The following is a 16511-nucleotide window of genomic DNA, read 5'->3' on the forward strand; positions in this document are numbered from 1 at the left end:
ATTGCGCCATGTTACCAAAAACTTCATTTAGTCAGAGAAAAAAATATGTTTAAGAAATTAAGAAATAGTATTTAACTGTTGCCAGATGAATATTCGCTATGTTTTACCTTTAAAAATGGATGACCATATCTTCCAAAACTATTATCTCACAAAAATGATTTTTTTATTTTCTTAAAAATCAAAACATCTTTTTAATGATATTAAATTCATTTCCGCGATTTTTTTAAAATACATTTGTAAATTTAATTTAAGACATGATCTGTAACATATGTATAATGTTATGTAGGAATTCAATTTTTATCAAAACATTCAGTTTCATGCTTTCACCGATGTTAAAAATTGAATCGAAAAAGAAATTAAATAAAAAGTTCTTTCTTCTAGCATTGCTCCGAAGTAGAATTTTCACTTCCGTTTTGATTTCGTAGCTTATACTCTTTTACTGTAGCAAATTTACTCAATTAAATTCCTTTTACTGTCATATTAAACAACAATGTGATATTTTTCAAAAAATACATTCCACATTAATCATTTAACTGACAAAAGAAATCAATAATCTGGGAGAACAAACTGATCGCCAAAGGCAGCTAATATATGAAAATATGCATCGCCCAAAACCGATACAGCGTGAAATTGTAACAGCGTTCTTAGGTATTTCATTGTAAAATATCTCAATTTACACACCTTCACAATCGTTCTAAATATTCAATATTTTTGAATGAAAACGTCTTTTTTTTTATACTGAATTTGATAACTGACGATAACTAATCTTTTATTCAGTAGTTTTCGTTTTGTCATTCATCTTTCTGATTCATTTTTTGCAAAGTAAGCAAATTAGTTATCAAACAAGCTCTACGCATCTGGCATAGTTCCCGCTATTTTAGTCTTTGCTCTAAAGTCTAAAAAACAAGTTGCTTGAAGGAGGGAAATACAGGTTAAATATAATTTCCCAGATGTTATGTTGGGCTTCTCAATTTTTTTTCTGCATAAAACACAGATTGTCATGATTTTTTTTCTCTTGACTTTAAAAGATGATAAACCTTTGAGATGAAATTGCCGAACTTGATCCGCATAACAATTTTAAAATTATTCGAGTGTCAAAAGAAACTATTTACAAATAATTAAAGTATAAAATGTTTAAAAATTACTTATATTTCATTAAACAAGATGAAAAATCCACACAAAAGCAATTATTCAAAAAAAAAGTATGGTTTCTTGGATTAATTGACGAACAAGAACACGACGAAGAATACATAGTCATAAGAATTTCTTGCAGTAAACCTTCCAGAATTTTCAGTAGAAATCTTTCATTACTAAGCAGGTTTTGGAAATAGCAGAGTAGTAAATGGCAAAAAAGAATAAATAAACTATAACTTTTTTTTATCAAATCCAATTTTTAATCGAAATGAAATAATAAAACAATTTCTTCTTGTCAATTTCAGATAATGGTCCTTGTTTAGGTTGGAGACCAGCAAAAGATTCCTCATACGTTTTCATGACTTACAATGAGGTATGCCTTCTCTTTTTTTGCAATCAAATTTAAATTTTCGTTTTTGTGTGTTTTTCAACTCACTTAAATGATTAATTTTAGGTATTGGAGAGAGTGAAGAACTTCTCCTCCGGGCTGATACACTTCGGAATGAAACCCGGTCAAGAAACATTTGTAGGAATATATGCCCGAAATAGCCCTGAGGTAAAACATTTACATTTTAGGTTGAAATGATCATGTTTTTAAATTTAACACAGACCTTTAAAGCTAGTTCATTCATTTCATCAGTCATTTAAAACAGATAGTGGGGAATCGATTCTCAGAAAAATAAACAGCTTATTTTTTTTCCCTCCATGCTGTGAGCAGATGTTTTCTATTTAGAAAAGAACACAGTTTTAAATTACAGAAATGAGTTCGTGTTTTTTAATTCACCATAATATTACTAATCAGATTGTTTATATAACTATAATAATTCGAATTCTGGAGAAAAGAAATAAAAGAAAGACATACTACAGGACATAATTTAAAGTCGTACGTTTTTACTTTTATAAATCAATTATAAATAAATAGATAGTGATGATTACAAAATTCTAACTCTATAAATATGGAACAAATCAAGTTAAAATTATATAACTTTTTTTTTGTTTTTTCAGTGAAAGAACAGAAAATATTAAAATTTAATAATTAAACTGATCAGTAAATGTGTAAAAATGGAAAGAGAAACTAGTATTATAAATTGCTATTGCTAATATGTTTTGATGTTATAACTTTTATTTATCATTGCTATAACTTTTATTTATTTGTATTAAACTATTAAAAATAATGGAGCTTCCACCATCGTTTCACTTTCATTATTCAAAATTATAACCGAAAGCAATTAAAATCTGTATTAATATTGTGATTATTGACCTATAAATTCATTGAAGAATTTCGTTCGAACTGAAACCTCAGCATTTACTTTCTATATAAATGTAGAATAAGTGATAGCAGTCTTACTTTACTAAAGACATTGGTTGTTTTGTAATGTTATGAAAGTATTCAATTTAAAATAAACGAATATGTGAAATAAAATTATTAATTTTTTTTTCTATGTATTATTGTAAGCACTAAAAAAATTCATTGAACAGATTAAAATATAAACAAAATAAAATGTGAAAATTTGGAATATGGTATCTATTGAAGCTTCAAATGTAATTAATAAAATTACAGATTGTTTAATAAATTTGATTTAAATTTAAATTTATTTACGCAATCAGGAATCAATGTTATTTAATGGATTTAGAAATCACTATCAAAAATTATACCGAAATACAAACCGTTGTGCAAGAAACTTCTCATAATGCTCTAATTAATATTTGAGCAAATGCAACATCAGAGTGTTTATTCTGCGTTGTTTTTCTAAAATAGCTGTATCACATGTTTCTGATGAATTGGTGGTTAACCTTCGACTTTAGACAGACGATTACATTTGCTTAGAGGAAGAAATGTTTGAAATTTAGATCAAGTTGCTGAAAAATAAAAGGATTCTAATAAATAAATCTGTGTTAAATTTATCACATTTCCTCCCTACTTCTAATTCGGTCTTTTTCGATGAATTTGATGTTACAAAGGGGTGAAATGTGGGCAAATTTGGGTAGCTTTAATTAATTTCCATCATCCAGCTTATCAAATTAGACTCGCCTGGTATCACGTAATTTTTAAGTCACATCCGCCACCTCACCAGAGTCAAGTTATATCTTACAATGTTAACCTGCAGTCGATTTCTTATTGCATAATTACATCCATTTATAATGATACTTCCGTTTAAAAGTTCCAATTTCCTAAAAAGTTCATAAAATAATCTCGATTAAATTTTATTTAAACTTTAATTAAATGAAAACTTTATTTGAATTTGAGAAATTCCTTACGTTTATTCGGTAACTTCTAAAACTTTTAATTGCTAATTTCTGTTGTTGGATTTTAAAACTTTCTCCATGTGTTAAAACTCACAATTACAAATTAAGGCATTTTTATTCTATTTATTATTATTTAACGCTAAATATTAATTTTATAGCAATAAAATTTAATTAATGATATTTTAATGCTATTAAATTTCTTTAATTCATAATTTTAAATATTTGCCTATTGATATACACTGTAGAACATCTAAAAATCATTACAAAGAAATTTTATGTTATTAATACTTTCCTTTTACTCTAGTGGGTCATTTCGGAACATGCCTGTTTTCGACAATCAGCAGTTTTAGTTCCTTTGTATGATACGCTAGGACCAAATGCATGCTCCTATATCATTAATCAAGGTATACTTATCTTTTAAAATATATTAGAATTTTTTAACCATTCATTTAGAATTTATCATAACCTTTAAAAAAAATTAAAACAGTTTATTCGGATAAATAAGATAATTGATCTAAACTTAGATTGATGATCTTAAGATCACCAATGAAAATTCAAAACAAATAAATAGGAAAACAATAATCATTGTTTGCTATTTTATTCTTTACACATGCAAAATAATAAATTAGAAAGAAATAAAGAATAAATAATTAATAAGGCATCATTTATACGTCTTTCAAAGGTATGATGTAAAATAACGTAGAAAGGAAGAAAAAAAATGTATCAAATTTTGCTGAACACTTTTGATTATTATAAATTTAGAATAACTCACGTAAATTTATATAAAGTATTAATTTTGAAAGAGAATACTAGTATACAGCTATATTTAATTAAAAATAATACAAATATAAATAATGCAGAATGCCAATTGTTAAATTTTAAAATCAGAAATTTTTCACAAAAATAAGAGAACTACTACCTTTATTATTTATATACATATTACACATTTAGGTGCTCATTATTTTATAAGATTTATGTACATGAAGATAAACGATTAATTAAAAAATCTTTCATCGTCATCCGACGTGTCAATTAAAAGACAATAAGTATTAAATACGAATTATGAATGAAATTAAGTTCATTGCATAGTTTTTTTCATTATTATTTTGACATACAAAATAAGTTCGAAGTTTTTTAATGGAATTCATTGTGTGTTTAAAGAAAAATGGAATAATTTCTTAATATATTCTGCATCATTGATAATTCTGCGTCATCAGATAATTTGCCTTTAAATAATTAATTCTACGTCACCAGATAATTTGTATTTTTAATTCTTCAATTGTGAATAATTTCGAAGTCGTGGTATTGGTATTAGAGTTCATAAATTCCTCAAAAACAATCTCTATTCTCAGGAGATTCCAATATGCTTTAGCGCTGTTAATAAAGTATAGTCGAAGCTTTGCAGCGTAAACGAAGCACTTCATTACAATGACTACGGATGAGTGTGATGAAAAGACGTATAAATAAAAAATTCATAAATGGTGCTTTAATGTAATAATAACTGTGAAATTAGAAATATATTAGAATATGAATAAAAACTTGACAGGCTGAATAAATGAACTTAAAAATTATAATTTCTGTCTGTTCATTTTAATTGCAGAATCTATTGTAAGAGTTCCAAAAATTATAGAATTGTCCATTCATTACAATTTTTTTTCAAACAGATTTCAGTTTTATTATCTACATTACTTGATAAAAATCATAATATTATTTTTGCAATATAAGACTTTTCTTTTAATTTTATAAATTTAAATATTTTCTGGATTTTATTGCAAATCTTTTACATCTATTATAACACATCTTTTCTGCGAATCCCTTTATTTGATTCAGTTCTAGCTTCAATTTGGCACTATAGTCACCTTAATACTGCTTATACAATAAAATGCAGCAGCAAGGAGTCACTCATGCTCATTAACTTTAAGTTTAAAATGAATAAAATGGAATAAAAAATGAAGGATTTTATTCCATTTTATACGAATGTTATACAACTATCAATGTTACTTTCAACTGAGGTTTGTATTTTTTTTTTCACTCATGTTCATGCAATTCTCATCAAGTATATTGCGCCAATTTAATACTATAATTTATTGCATACCTTGAAAGTAGTGACTTCCCTACACAACATAAAATAATTTGAAGTTAAATGTTCGAGGACAAGAACAATCATGTTTGTTATATAATTGTAACATCATGTGAATTAAGTCTCCTCCTACGAATATATTTTTTCTTTTAAAAATGGACTTATTTAAATTAATTGGTGAAAATCTACTTTAGCGCACCCTTTCATATCATCAGCTATGATAAGTTGCCAATACCAAAAAGAGATGGCTTCTAAGCAAATAATGCATCGAAATTGTCGCCAAAGAGCTGCCAGAAGAAATAATTTGCTTAATTGTTTGGTTTATCAACTGGAGACGAAATCAACGGGCACCCTTAAATAAATTTCAATTAATTTAGCTCTGCGGTGGCGAAAGTTAAATGTCTTTATTTTATAAGTTTTAAAGTCTTTTGGCTCTTTAGAATATTATGGATTTTTGATTCAATCGTATTATTTTAAATAAAATTTTCTTAGTGATAAAATAAGAGTAAAATATATTGCCAAGTCAGATGATATTTAACTGTCTGACATTTCTTTGTTGAGGATAAATAAATAAATTACAACAATCAAATGGCAAACAAAAGGCTTAGTAAAATTAATTAGATATTAACTTCTTGTTAACATCTTATTTTCGAGAAATCCACTTTGTCAAGGAAGTTATTAAGTAAAACATTTGAATAAAAACAACATCGAAGCTTGTTTTCATTACCTAAAAGATAAAGCAGTCGATATAAAGACTTTTTTTATCAGGTCATACGTCGTTAAAAAGAATGACACATTTTTTCCTTTAAACTCTGTCCTTTGGACATCAGTTAGAAAAGCAGTAATTTTGTTGATATAATGCCTGAATTCAATTTATACAACATAGTATTACTTTTTAGGTTTTTGATTTATGATCTTTTTCTGTGAGCGCAACGATTGCGACACAATACATGTCAAGATAGGGAAAAAGGAAAACTAGAATTCGCTTTCTATCCCATTCAGAAATTTGTTGAATTTCAGATTAAATTGATGCAATCATTTGTATATCAGCATATTTTTAAAGGAATATCTAAGATGACAAATTTTTGGCCTTAGACTTGAAGTGTCACTTTAACTAAATTTTGTTTATTTATTTTATTTATTATTTCTATATTTTCGACAGACATTCTTTAAATTTAAATATAAATACATGAATGTTTGGAACTCATATCAATAAAGCTTGGACTTCGACTGAACATATAAATGGTCTATTTAATTTTTTTTTTATGTTTTTCGAGAACTCTTATAGCAAACTACATTACATTAATTCATAATTAATTTTTACTGACTGATTTTTTATAAATAAATGAATAAAAAACATCGAGAAGTTTGCTTATGATTGATTGACTACTGAAATAATATAGCAGGTTCCAGCAATAGTTTTTGCTGGAACATTTTGATTTGCATCACTAACTCAAGTAGCCTTCAACATGGTTAACAAAACAATAACAGTATTTTCCTAACACAAATCAAATAAATAAAAATTTCTTTTATAAATAGTTTAATAAGTCAAAACTTTTCCTCTATGTTTTTATTTCCAAACTGACTGAGTTCCAATTAAGAAATCCTGTAACACGTAAACAGATAATAGACAATTAATGTAGGATCAGAGCAGTGACAGTTCAATTGAAGCTTTTGTGACTATCTAGTATTCGAAACAAACGTGGATAATTGTTACAAAAAAGCGTTTTTTTAACAGTAGTGAAATTATAATGCTTATTAAATGTCGTAAAAATTAATAATTATGTTTTCACATTAAATCGCTTAGGCGTAAGAACTTCAAGAGATTTTGAAACTATGGAATCAGAATCCCGCCATTTTTGCTTAACCTTATATTACAGGTTTGTTGGACTATCAGAAGATTTTCATTTAACTGTGAGAAAAAATATTTCAATGTTAAAATTCATACGTATATCAACTTAATTCATTTGTTCCAATTCTATTTCATTCTACTTTTAGTTATAAAGTATACATTTCTATTGTAAATTTAATCTTGAAAGAACTCTTAAAATTATTGTGATGAACGATTAGATTATTTAATGATGTTTGATAATATCGATATATTTAATATTTATTGATTTTTAATAATGATTGATGCTATTAATGCATTTAATATTGAAGTGCCGGCTTGTAATAAAATTTCTAAAGAAAGTCGTTTATATACAAAGATAGATCTGAATTATTGTTATTTTTCAGCTACCATTAAGCTCGTTATTTGCGATGACGAAAGCAAAGTAAAAAGCATCCTGAATGAAGCTAAAAACACTCCTCAGCTTAAGCAAATAATAGTAGTGAATAAAGTCTCAGATGCTATTAAAGTTCAAGCAAAAACACTAGGTTTACAACTAATATCATTTAAAGAAGTAGAAGTAAGTATGATGCATTCGTTTTCATTTTTTTAAGCTATTCAAATCATCATAAAAAATCGTCTGTTGTTAATTTTTTACTTATTTAATGCATATTATTTTCAATTTTGTTGATATTTTTAGAATTATAACATTTCATTATTTCGCAATTCAACAGAGTTTTTATTTATTATTATTATTTTTACAGGAAGCTGGAAAAGTTCATTCCTGTGAGCCTTTGGTATGAAAATGCTTTCGTTTTCTATTTTATAAAATGGCTTGTTATAAATGCATCATTGCCCAGTAACGAAATATTCCTTTGTTATAAAAGAAAGTTTCCCATAATATCTTTATTGTTAAATTGGAAACCTTTAAAGAGTTTTTATCGTTAAATAGAGACTATTAGTAAACTAACTCTACTTTTATCATAATTTTAAAAAGATAAATATAATAATTGTGATATTTAATAGGCATTCTCCATATAGGTGAGTTAAAATGTAAATTTACGCATCACATTGTTTTAGACTTAAATATGTATGAAACAATTTTTTTTTTAAACCGAATCTTTAAATAGCTTTTTTTCTATAGCTTAAGGAACAGATTAAAATGTTGTAACTTTTACTATATGAATTCACTGGATTATTTCATATAAGTTTCGAGATCCTCTCAAACAAAGATTTTTTACATTGATACATTGACATTACATCCCAAAATAAAGATATCCTTGTTTTTTTTAAAAAAACATTAAAACTTGTTTCAGTAGTTTGACACGCTTTTTCTATGATTTGGCATTTACCAAAGTTATATGCCCCTTCATTCCCAATATTTCAACCCGAACTCAACCAAATTTTTGATATTAAAATCTAATCCAATATTTTTTATCTTTGTAAATCATATTAAGTATATAATAAAACATTTTTAATGTTTTTTAAATGTCTTCAAGAGTATATCAGGTCAGTATTTATATACAGAAAAGAAATTATCCTACTTTGTCAAGGTAACCAGGGTTTAAAAGAATAATTATCATCGCGACTAAGAGCAGAGTTTTAACGCCCTGCACTGGACAAGCACTAATTCCTTCCTCAAGTCGTACGTTCCATAATCGAAGTGCAGGTAACTCAACCCTATATTATCAGAGAAGGAGAACCATTTTACTTAACAGACAATTCCTCAACATGGTACCCCTTACAGCAAAATATCACATATTCCTGAAGTTACCCTTTCCCTGCTAAACATAAAGGGTAATTTGAGTTGTCGTCTTCACAATTAATTGCAGAAATATTCTTTTGTCTTTGCTACCTCATGTTTTATTTAAAAAATGTTTTTGTGTGCCTGATCTACTTTAAAGTTCTCAAACGACCATTGGGGGCATATTGTAAATATAAATTGAAATAATACTCCTCCCTCCCAAATTTTATTGCTGTAAAAAAGACATGTCTTAAATTTATAATATTGGTTTATTTTTTTAATGGTAATGATTTGCAGTGAAGTGAATTCTTTTATGTTGTTTAAATAAATAAATCTAAACATCTTGCCGTTAGTGAATTGTTACCCGGATTCGAAACCTCTCTGGTCTTTGCGCATGAGTCACGATGTGCTTATTTAATCAAAATAGGGGTAAAAGGAAAGATAAAAGGAGGAGATTTTTACATTTAATACTAAAGTAAAGGATTATTAATGAACTTGGGAGGTGTAAAACCACCGGATAATTTGTAATATTATCGGCAAAAGTACTAATTTACAATAAAACAGTTCATAGCAATTTTTATTTACTGAAAGGGGTCTAAACATTAAATTATGATAAATAAATGGAATATTTCTGTTCTTAAAATTTGGTAATTCGGGTTTTTTTTTCAAAATAATAATAATTTCGTTTTATGTTTAATTACTTTTTTTTATTATTGATTTTCTTAATGGTATTTTGAGATTAACAACAGTAGATAATTTCGGTCACATTTTATGATATAAAATATTTTTGTCCCATTCATGAAAGATTTTTTACCACTTGAACTAACCATATAAGCAATCAATATGCAATTTTAAGTTAAAATAAAATAGTGCGATAAGAAACTACCCGACACTCACTTACAGATTGTGTAAAAAAATGAATGAAAAAGTATTTAATGGAGAGGAAATCAAGGACGATGAATCCGGGGAATGCGCTCATCCTCACCCCTTAGCATAGGGGTCGACAATCTGCGGCTAACGAGCCGCATGCTGCTCTTTTGATGTAAAGTTGCGGCTCTCCAGTTCCATACGAAAAATTAATAATTTATTATCAAAACCCTTAAAAATAAGAAAATATATTTTTAAGTACCTAATCTTTCAACAGCTTTTATTAACATAATCGTTAATTACAAATCGCTACGCTTAACATGACCATAATGAGATAAATCTGAACTATTGTTTTGTTCTTAGAGATAAGACTCCACGACCATGTTTATCTTTCAGTCAATTGTTGAAGCAATTGAAAAAAAAAATTACTTCTTTCTTTCAGCCAATTGAAAAAAATTACTTCTTTTTGTTCAAGACATGAAGAGTGATTAATTACTTCATTTTAAAAATCTGAAGCAATATCGCGATGAAACCATCGCACTATTGACACGAATTACTTCAGCATAACTTCAAAAAACATGAAGGATCGATTCGCTGAGAAATTCAAAAGAAACAAAAGTACTCTCGCGTTCATAGTAAATCCTCTCAACATAAATACAAATAAGATCAACATTGAGCTATTTGAAATTGACGCTGGATCGCTTCAAATGCAACTGCTAGATTTGAAAACCAAAGAGTTGTGGAATGGCAAGCTCACAATCTCAGTATTTTTTAAATGTCCACGCTAATCGTGGATAGATATCTAAGCACTAAACTGTTAGAAGCAGAAATATACTTTCATTTGGGAAGTTACTTTACAAATATACTTTATTTGGAAATATACTATTGGAAGATACTTTGGAGAAATATACTTTCATTCATGGTTTTATTGGCGGTAATGATTACATTTTATACTGTTTGAATTGATAAATGTATTACTGAAAAACTAATGCAATCAATACCTTACATTTTTTTATAATCCCCTGGTGCCATTAGTCATATTTAATAAAATATTTTTCGGATCCTAAGATTTTATATAAAAATAAGTTCCATTCTTTACTGATTAAAACTGACTAGATTAGGGAGCTTTAAATATCACTATTTCAGTATTTTAATTACCTTTCGAGGAATATCCACCATTCAATAAGCAACACTTTATTTAATTGGTTTAAATAATAAAATTCAAAGTTTTATAATTTGGTCAATTTTAGTGGCAGAAGATTAGAACATTTTTATTAAAAATTCTTAGAAATGAAAAAATATTTTATATATTGTTATTATTATACTAAATATGACCAATAAAATTCGGAAACTGCATAAAATTTTAGACTTCGAAATTTTTTCCTTTACCGACTCGAACAATATTAAAAACTATTTTTTAATGTTAGAAATAGTATGTTTTCAATTGGAAATATTTGTCTATCTCTTAAAATTTAGATATTAACTAATTAATCATAATAAGAGAAGATATATTGGATAATAACTCACTTCTCTGTTTAACAAATGACTCAGCACCTTCTAATTTATTTCAGGTGCCGACTCCTCAGAATATAGCCACTATTTGCTACACTAGCGGCACTACAGGAGATCCAAAAGGAGTTGTACTTTCACATGCCAATATCATAGCATGCAGCAGTGCTGTTATCCTCGTCATGGTAAGAAACTGATTATTATCTCTACTAATAATAAAGATGAATGTGTCTGTGTCAGCGCTTTACAAAACAGACTGTTTGATCTACAGCTACCAAATTTGACACATATTGATTTGAGGTTGGAAATGTACACCTAGGTGCGATTTCTTTTAAATTTTAATTATTTAAAAACTAAACTGAATTTTGACGTTTTTCTCCGATGTCTCCCGGAAATACTATTGCACAAAAATGAATTTTACGCTGTGCTCAAGTTTAAAAGAATTGTCTTCTTCAATTGCACCTTGATGTTATAGGATCGGTCTTCATTAGCAAGATTCATGTACATAGCATATTTAAGGCAATTAAAATAAACTTGGCTAAATGGCAAAAAAATGGCGGAATCATAAATATAAAGTTATAAAAAACGATTTATCAGGGATCAGATTAATATTCCGATGAAACCTCCTAGTCGCCTGAGGCTATTTGTAAGTCATAAACTGATTTCAAGTTGAAAAGTAAGGTTTTAATTTATTTTGCAAAGAAAACTTTTGTATTTCGAGCCTTAAAAAATGGATTTTTTTCATATCATTCATGGAACAAAAACTACGGTGTTTGTATTTTCAATTTATAAGGAATAAATTTTTAGAATCTAGGAGACTTTTAACTATTTTCATTTTTTTAAAATAATTTTTCAAATTTTAATCAAATTGTTTATTAAATTTAATGCCTGACTTATAATTAACAAATATTCTAAAGAATTTTAATGTTTTTTTTAAATCTTTATTCCGTTTTTTTAAATTATTTTATTTTTTTATCATAATAGTTATTTTATTTTATTCATTAGATCCAATTTCTTTTAAAATTTTTCTAGCTATAAAAAATATTTGATATTTTTTATAACCTAGAAATTTGATTTATCAAGAAGATTTAAATTTGTGTTATGTTTCAAAGTATTGAGTGAGTCATTTGAAAAATCGAAAGTGAGTCATTTGATTGCAAATCAAATGACTCATTTTCCAATCAAATTCAAATTCCAAGAATTTAATTTTTTTTAATCTTCAAATTACCATATTTGTTAGAAACATTTATTTTTCACAGTTGAAAAGATTAAAAAAAAGTTTCGAAGGTAATTAAAAAAGAGAAATCTTTCGATTCATTCTTCGATATTTCTTATCAGATGTTTTCTTCGAACCGAAACACGTGATTTTTGCAACACGTGAATCAATCTTTAGACAGTTCAGAGAAATCAACGGAATTCTTTCTACATCATTTTATCTCGTTAGAGACGAGATGTCGCGAGGCAGGCACGTAAAGAAACCTACTTATCTAATGTATCGAAGTTTTCCTGAAAAATATAGATCTTTTCGAATTAAATACATTTCTTATTATTCAGTATGATTACTTTATTTTTATGTGAATACGATTAGAATCTTCAATTGGATTTATTTATATCGATTAATGATTTTTATTATCATTTTTTATTCAGGTTTTTTTTTTCTTCTTACTTTAATTGGTATATTAAAATTTCCAGAACATAAATATCTGATCGTATTAATTGAGTTTTCAGTAAATCACCACGATTATTTTCATGAAAATATAATAAAAATATTTAGTAGCATTTATTTATTTAGAACTGATTTTTATCATCTTAAATTTCTTTTGTTTTTTGCTTAAAGGAACAAAACTCTTATCGAAGAAATGAATCAAAACTTTCCAGAAATCAAATCTGTTGAATTAATTTTTTCTTCATACAATGCGATTATTTTATTTTTATGGAAATATCATCAATCTTTATGAAGATTTATTTTGGAAAAAATGCAGATAATTTTGTCGTTCCCCCTCCCCTATTGTGTTTTGTTGAAACGACTTCTTATCTGAAGTGATGCATCAAAAGTTTTAAGGAAAAAAACAGATTTGATTGGATCAATTGATTTTTAAAATCCATTGTGATTATTTTTTAATGGCAAAAAAAATGGTAATCAAATATGGTAATCATCAAAATTTTCTAAACAATTTATTTATGAAGAATGCTGATTATTTGATCATCTTTTTCCATTTGTGTTTTTTGTCAAAACGACTTCTTATCTAAACTGATGCATCAAAACTTTTAAGAAATAAAAGGGAAAAAAATGATAAAATCAATTGATTTTTATAATTTATTGTGTTTATTTTATCTTAATATCATCAAAATGTAGAAGACGATTTATTTATGCAGAATGGTAATTCCTCTTCTCATCTTAGCTGATATTTTGAAATTTTCCAGAATATAAGTGTACGATACAAATAAATTACCTTTTTCTTAATTCACGATAATTATTTTTACGAAAACATCACTAGAATTCTCCAAAGAATTTATGTTCGCAGAATGATAATTGATTTTTGCCATTTTGTGATTGTGCTTGCAGTTGAAGCGAATGAAATCTTTCAGTTTAGTAAAATGAAAATTTAAGCTTAAGATATGAAAAAAAATAATCTACTCTTTTTTTTTAATTATTGTGAATAAAATCTCTTTTAATTTTGGCATATTTCAAGCAAAACTTATCACCTGAAAAGGCGCACTTAAATTTTTGATATCAAATTATAAATGTTCAAAGTAATAAAATTTACATTAGCTACAGAATATAGTTTCAAAGCTTAATATAAAATGAATTGCGTTACCAACGCTTATTAGGTAATAAGAAAGAATATAGTTAGGTGAAAAAAATCTATTCTCTTTTTGATTTCCGAAAGGAACACTGGTGTATCTGTTATGGATGCCCTTTTAAATAATTAAAAATAATTTTAAAAAGCGCTTAAGTGCTTTGAAAAATATTTCAAATTAGGTAAATAAAATATTTCATTTCCATTTACTTTACTTAAATCGTTGAAATCGTCGTTAATACTCTATTATAATTATTTAACGTTAAATCTTTAATCGTTAAATAATTACAGGGTGTTCATTAATTATCGTCGGGATTTCCGTACCTCATAACTTTCGAATAAGAAATATTACGCAAAAACCGATTACGTTTTCGTAAATTACAACTCAAAGAATTTTATTAATGATATTAAAGTGCAAAGCTTGCACAATTTGCACTTTGTAGGCATTCAGCTGAAGGCGATTCTTTGAGTTGTACTTTACGAATACATAATTCTCTGAGTTGTAATTTACGTATTCATAATTCTTTGAGTTGTAATTTACGAATACATAATTCTTTGAGTTGTAATTTACGAATACATAATTCTTTGAGTTGTAATTTACGAATACGTAATCGCCTTCAGCTGAATGCCTACAAAGTGTAAATTGTGCAAGCTTTACACTTTAATATCATTAATAAAATTCTTTGACTTGTAATTTACGAATACATAATCGGTTTTTGCGTAATATTTTTTATTCGAAAGTTATGAGGTATGGAAACCCCGACAATAATTAATGAACACCCTGTATAATAGAGTATTTTATCAATGTGCCTATATTGATCTACTCACATCTATGGTTAAATTGTAATTAATATTAATTAAATTAAATGATAGCCATCTCTCATTTCCGTTTTTTCACAAAAAAGATATCTCTGGTGTATTTTTTTTTTTAATTTTATGATAATTTGAGTAATCCAACTTCAAAATACCGCTCTTGAGCTTGATCTTTAAAGTGCATTTGATGAGTGTCTATCATGCAATGGCAGCATTGACAAAAACAAATATTTTGATCCGAAAAAAGTACTTATTGATGTGTACATGTAAATACTGCTGAGTACACAATCTTCTTTTTTAAAAAATGAAATGCAATTTCAAAAATGTATTTTATATCTGAATTTATTTGCCACAGCTTGTTGTTGAAATATATTACTGTTATTTTTATGTTTTTTTATTATTATTATAACTAATATTTTTGCGAATTTTAGGGAGTTCATGGTCCAAAAGCATCCGACTGTTTGATTTCGTATTTACCTTTGGCTCACATGTTTGAAAGGGTTTGTCAGGTACGTTTAATTTTATCTTGCGTTGTAATTTCATTTTTTGTAAGTTATGTTTGTCACATTGTCTATTGTTGCATACAAAGAATGTTTTTTATTATGAAAGAAGATTATTTTCTTCGTATCCCAGCTTTTAACTTAACAGAATGTGTTTGCGCTTCGACATACTTCCAAAAAAGACAAGATCTCCAAAAAAATATTAATTTTATTTACAATTCTAGAAATAATAAAAGGCATTCATATTAATTTACAAAAATGCGAATAAAAAATGCTCATCTTTGTAATTTAATAAAATTTTACATTTCAAGAAAGTCAAAATAAATTTTATGTGGAACCTATTTGCAGAAAGTTGCATACTATAAATGGTTTTGTTTAACCCTAATAAGATAATGCAAAAGTTTCAATATTCAGAAATATGAAAATAATGATTTAGAACACTTGTTTAGTCCTTTAAAAAGCGATTAATTACTGTGGGTAACTCTTACTTCAGGAACCATGCACCAACTACAAAGGAGAAGGGAAATCGTCCTGTGGGTGTGGGATTAATGAAGTCCAACACGTTGAAAAATGAAACTTTATTTTGCGAGAAACAACGACGCACAAGTAGCAAAGACACACCCGAGGCGTACGCAAAGAAAAAGGCGTTGAAACTGATAGCATAAACAAAAACAAACAAAAAAAAAAAAGACTTAATTGGGAACTCAACTAGAGAAGTCGTTCTGCTATCAGTTTTTCGAAGAGAAAATTCAAAATATATACACATTTAAGCAATGTATGTGTACATGCTTTCTCTCTCTCTCTCTCACACACACACACACTGAAACGACAAAAGTCATGGAATGCGTCCTAATAACGTGTCAGAACACCTTTAGCCCGGTGAAATGCAGCAACTCGTTGGAAGTTTCCTGCAGAAATATTGAGACTACATCAACAGACGTCCAAAATAGTGAAAGTGTTCCCTTTACAGGATTTTGTACAGGAACCG

At 27.2% G+C, this 16511-nt stretch overlaps 1 protein-coding gene across 2 annotated transcripts in view; it reads left to right on the plus strand.

Annotated features, from left to right (window-relative positions):
- LOC129963191 (long-chain-fatty-acid--CoA ligase 1-like) overlaps window positions 1–16511 on the plus strand; it is a 66307-nt gene that overhangs the window by 18396 nt on the left and 31400 nt on the right. For both annotated transcript variants that reach the window (XM_056077361.1, XM_056077362.1), the window contains exons 4-10: window positions 1440–1507; window positions 1589–1690; window positions 3686–3785; window positions 7697–7869; window positions 8054–8086; window positions 11472–11594; window positions 15455–15532. In XM_056077361.1, coding sequence (XP_055933336.1) covers window positions 1440–1507; window positions 1589–1690; window positions 3686–3785; window positions 7697–7869; window positions 8054–8086; window positions 11472–11594; window positions 15455–15532 — 677 coding nt within the window. The remainder of the gene's footprint in view (window positions 1–1439; window positions 1508–1588; window positions 1691–3685; window positions 3786–7696; window positions 7870–8053; window positions 8087–11471; window positions 11595–15454; window positions 15533–16511) is intronic.

This window comes from Argiope bruennichi, chromosome 3 (genome assembly GCF_947563725.1).
Source record: "Argiope bruennichi chromosome 3, qqArgBrue1.1, whole genome shotgun sequence".
In the NCBI taxonomy this organism is placed as follows: domain Eukaryota; kingdom Metazoa; phylum Arthropoda; class Arachnida; order Araneae; family Araneidae; genus Argiope; species Argiope bruennichi.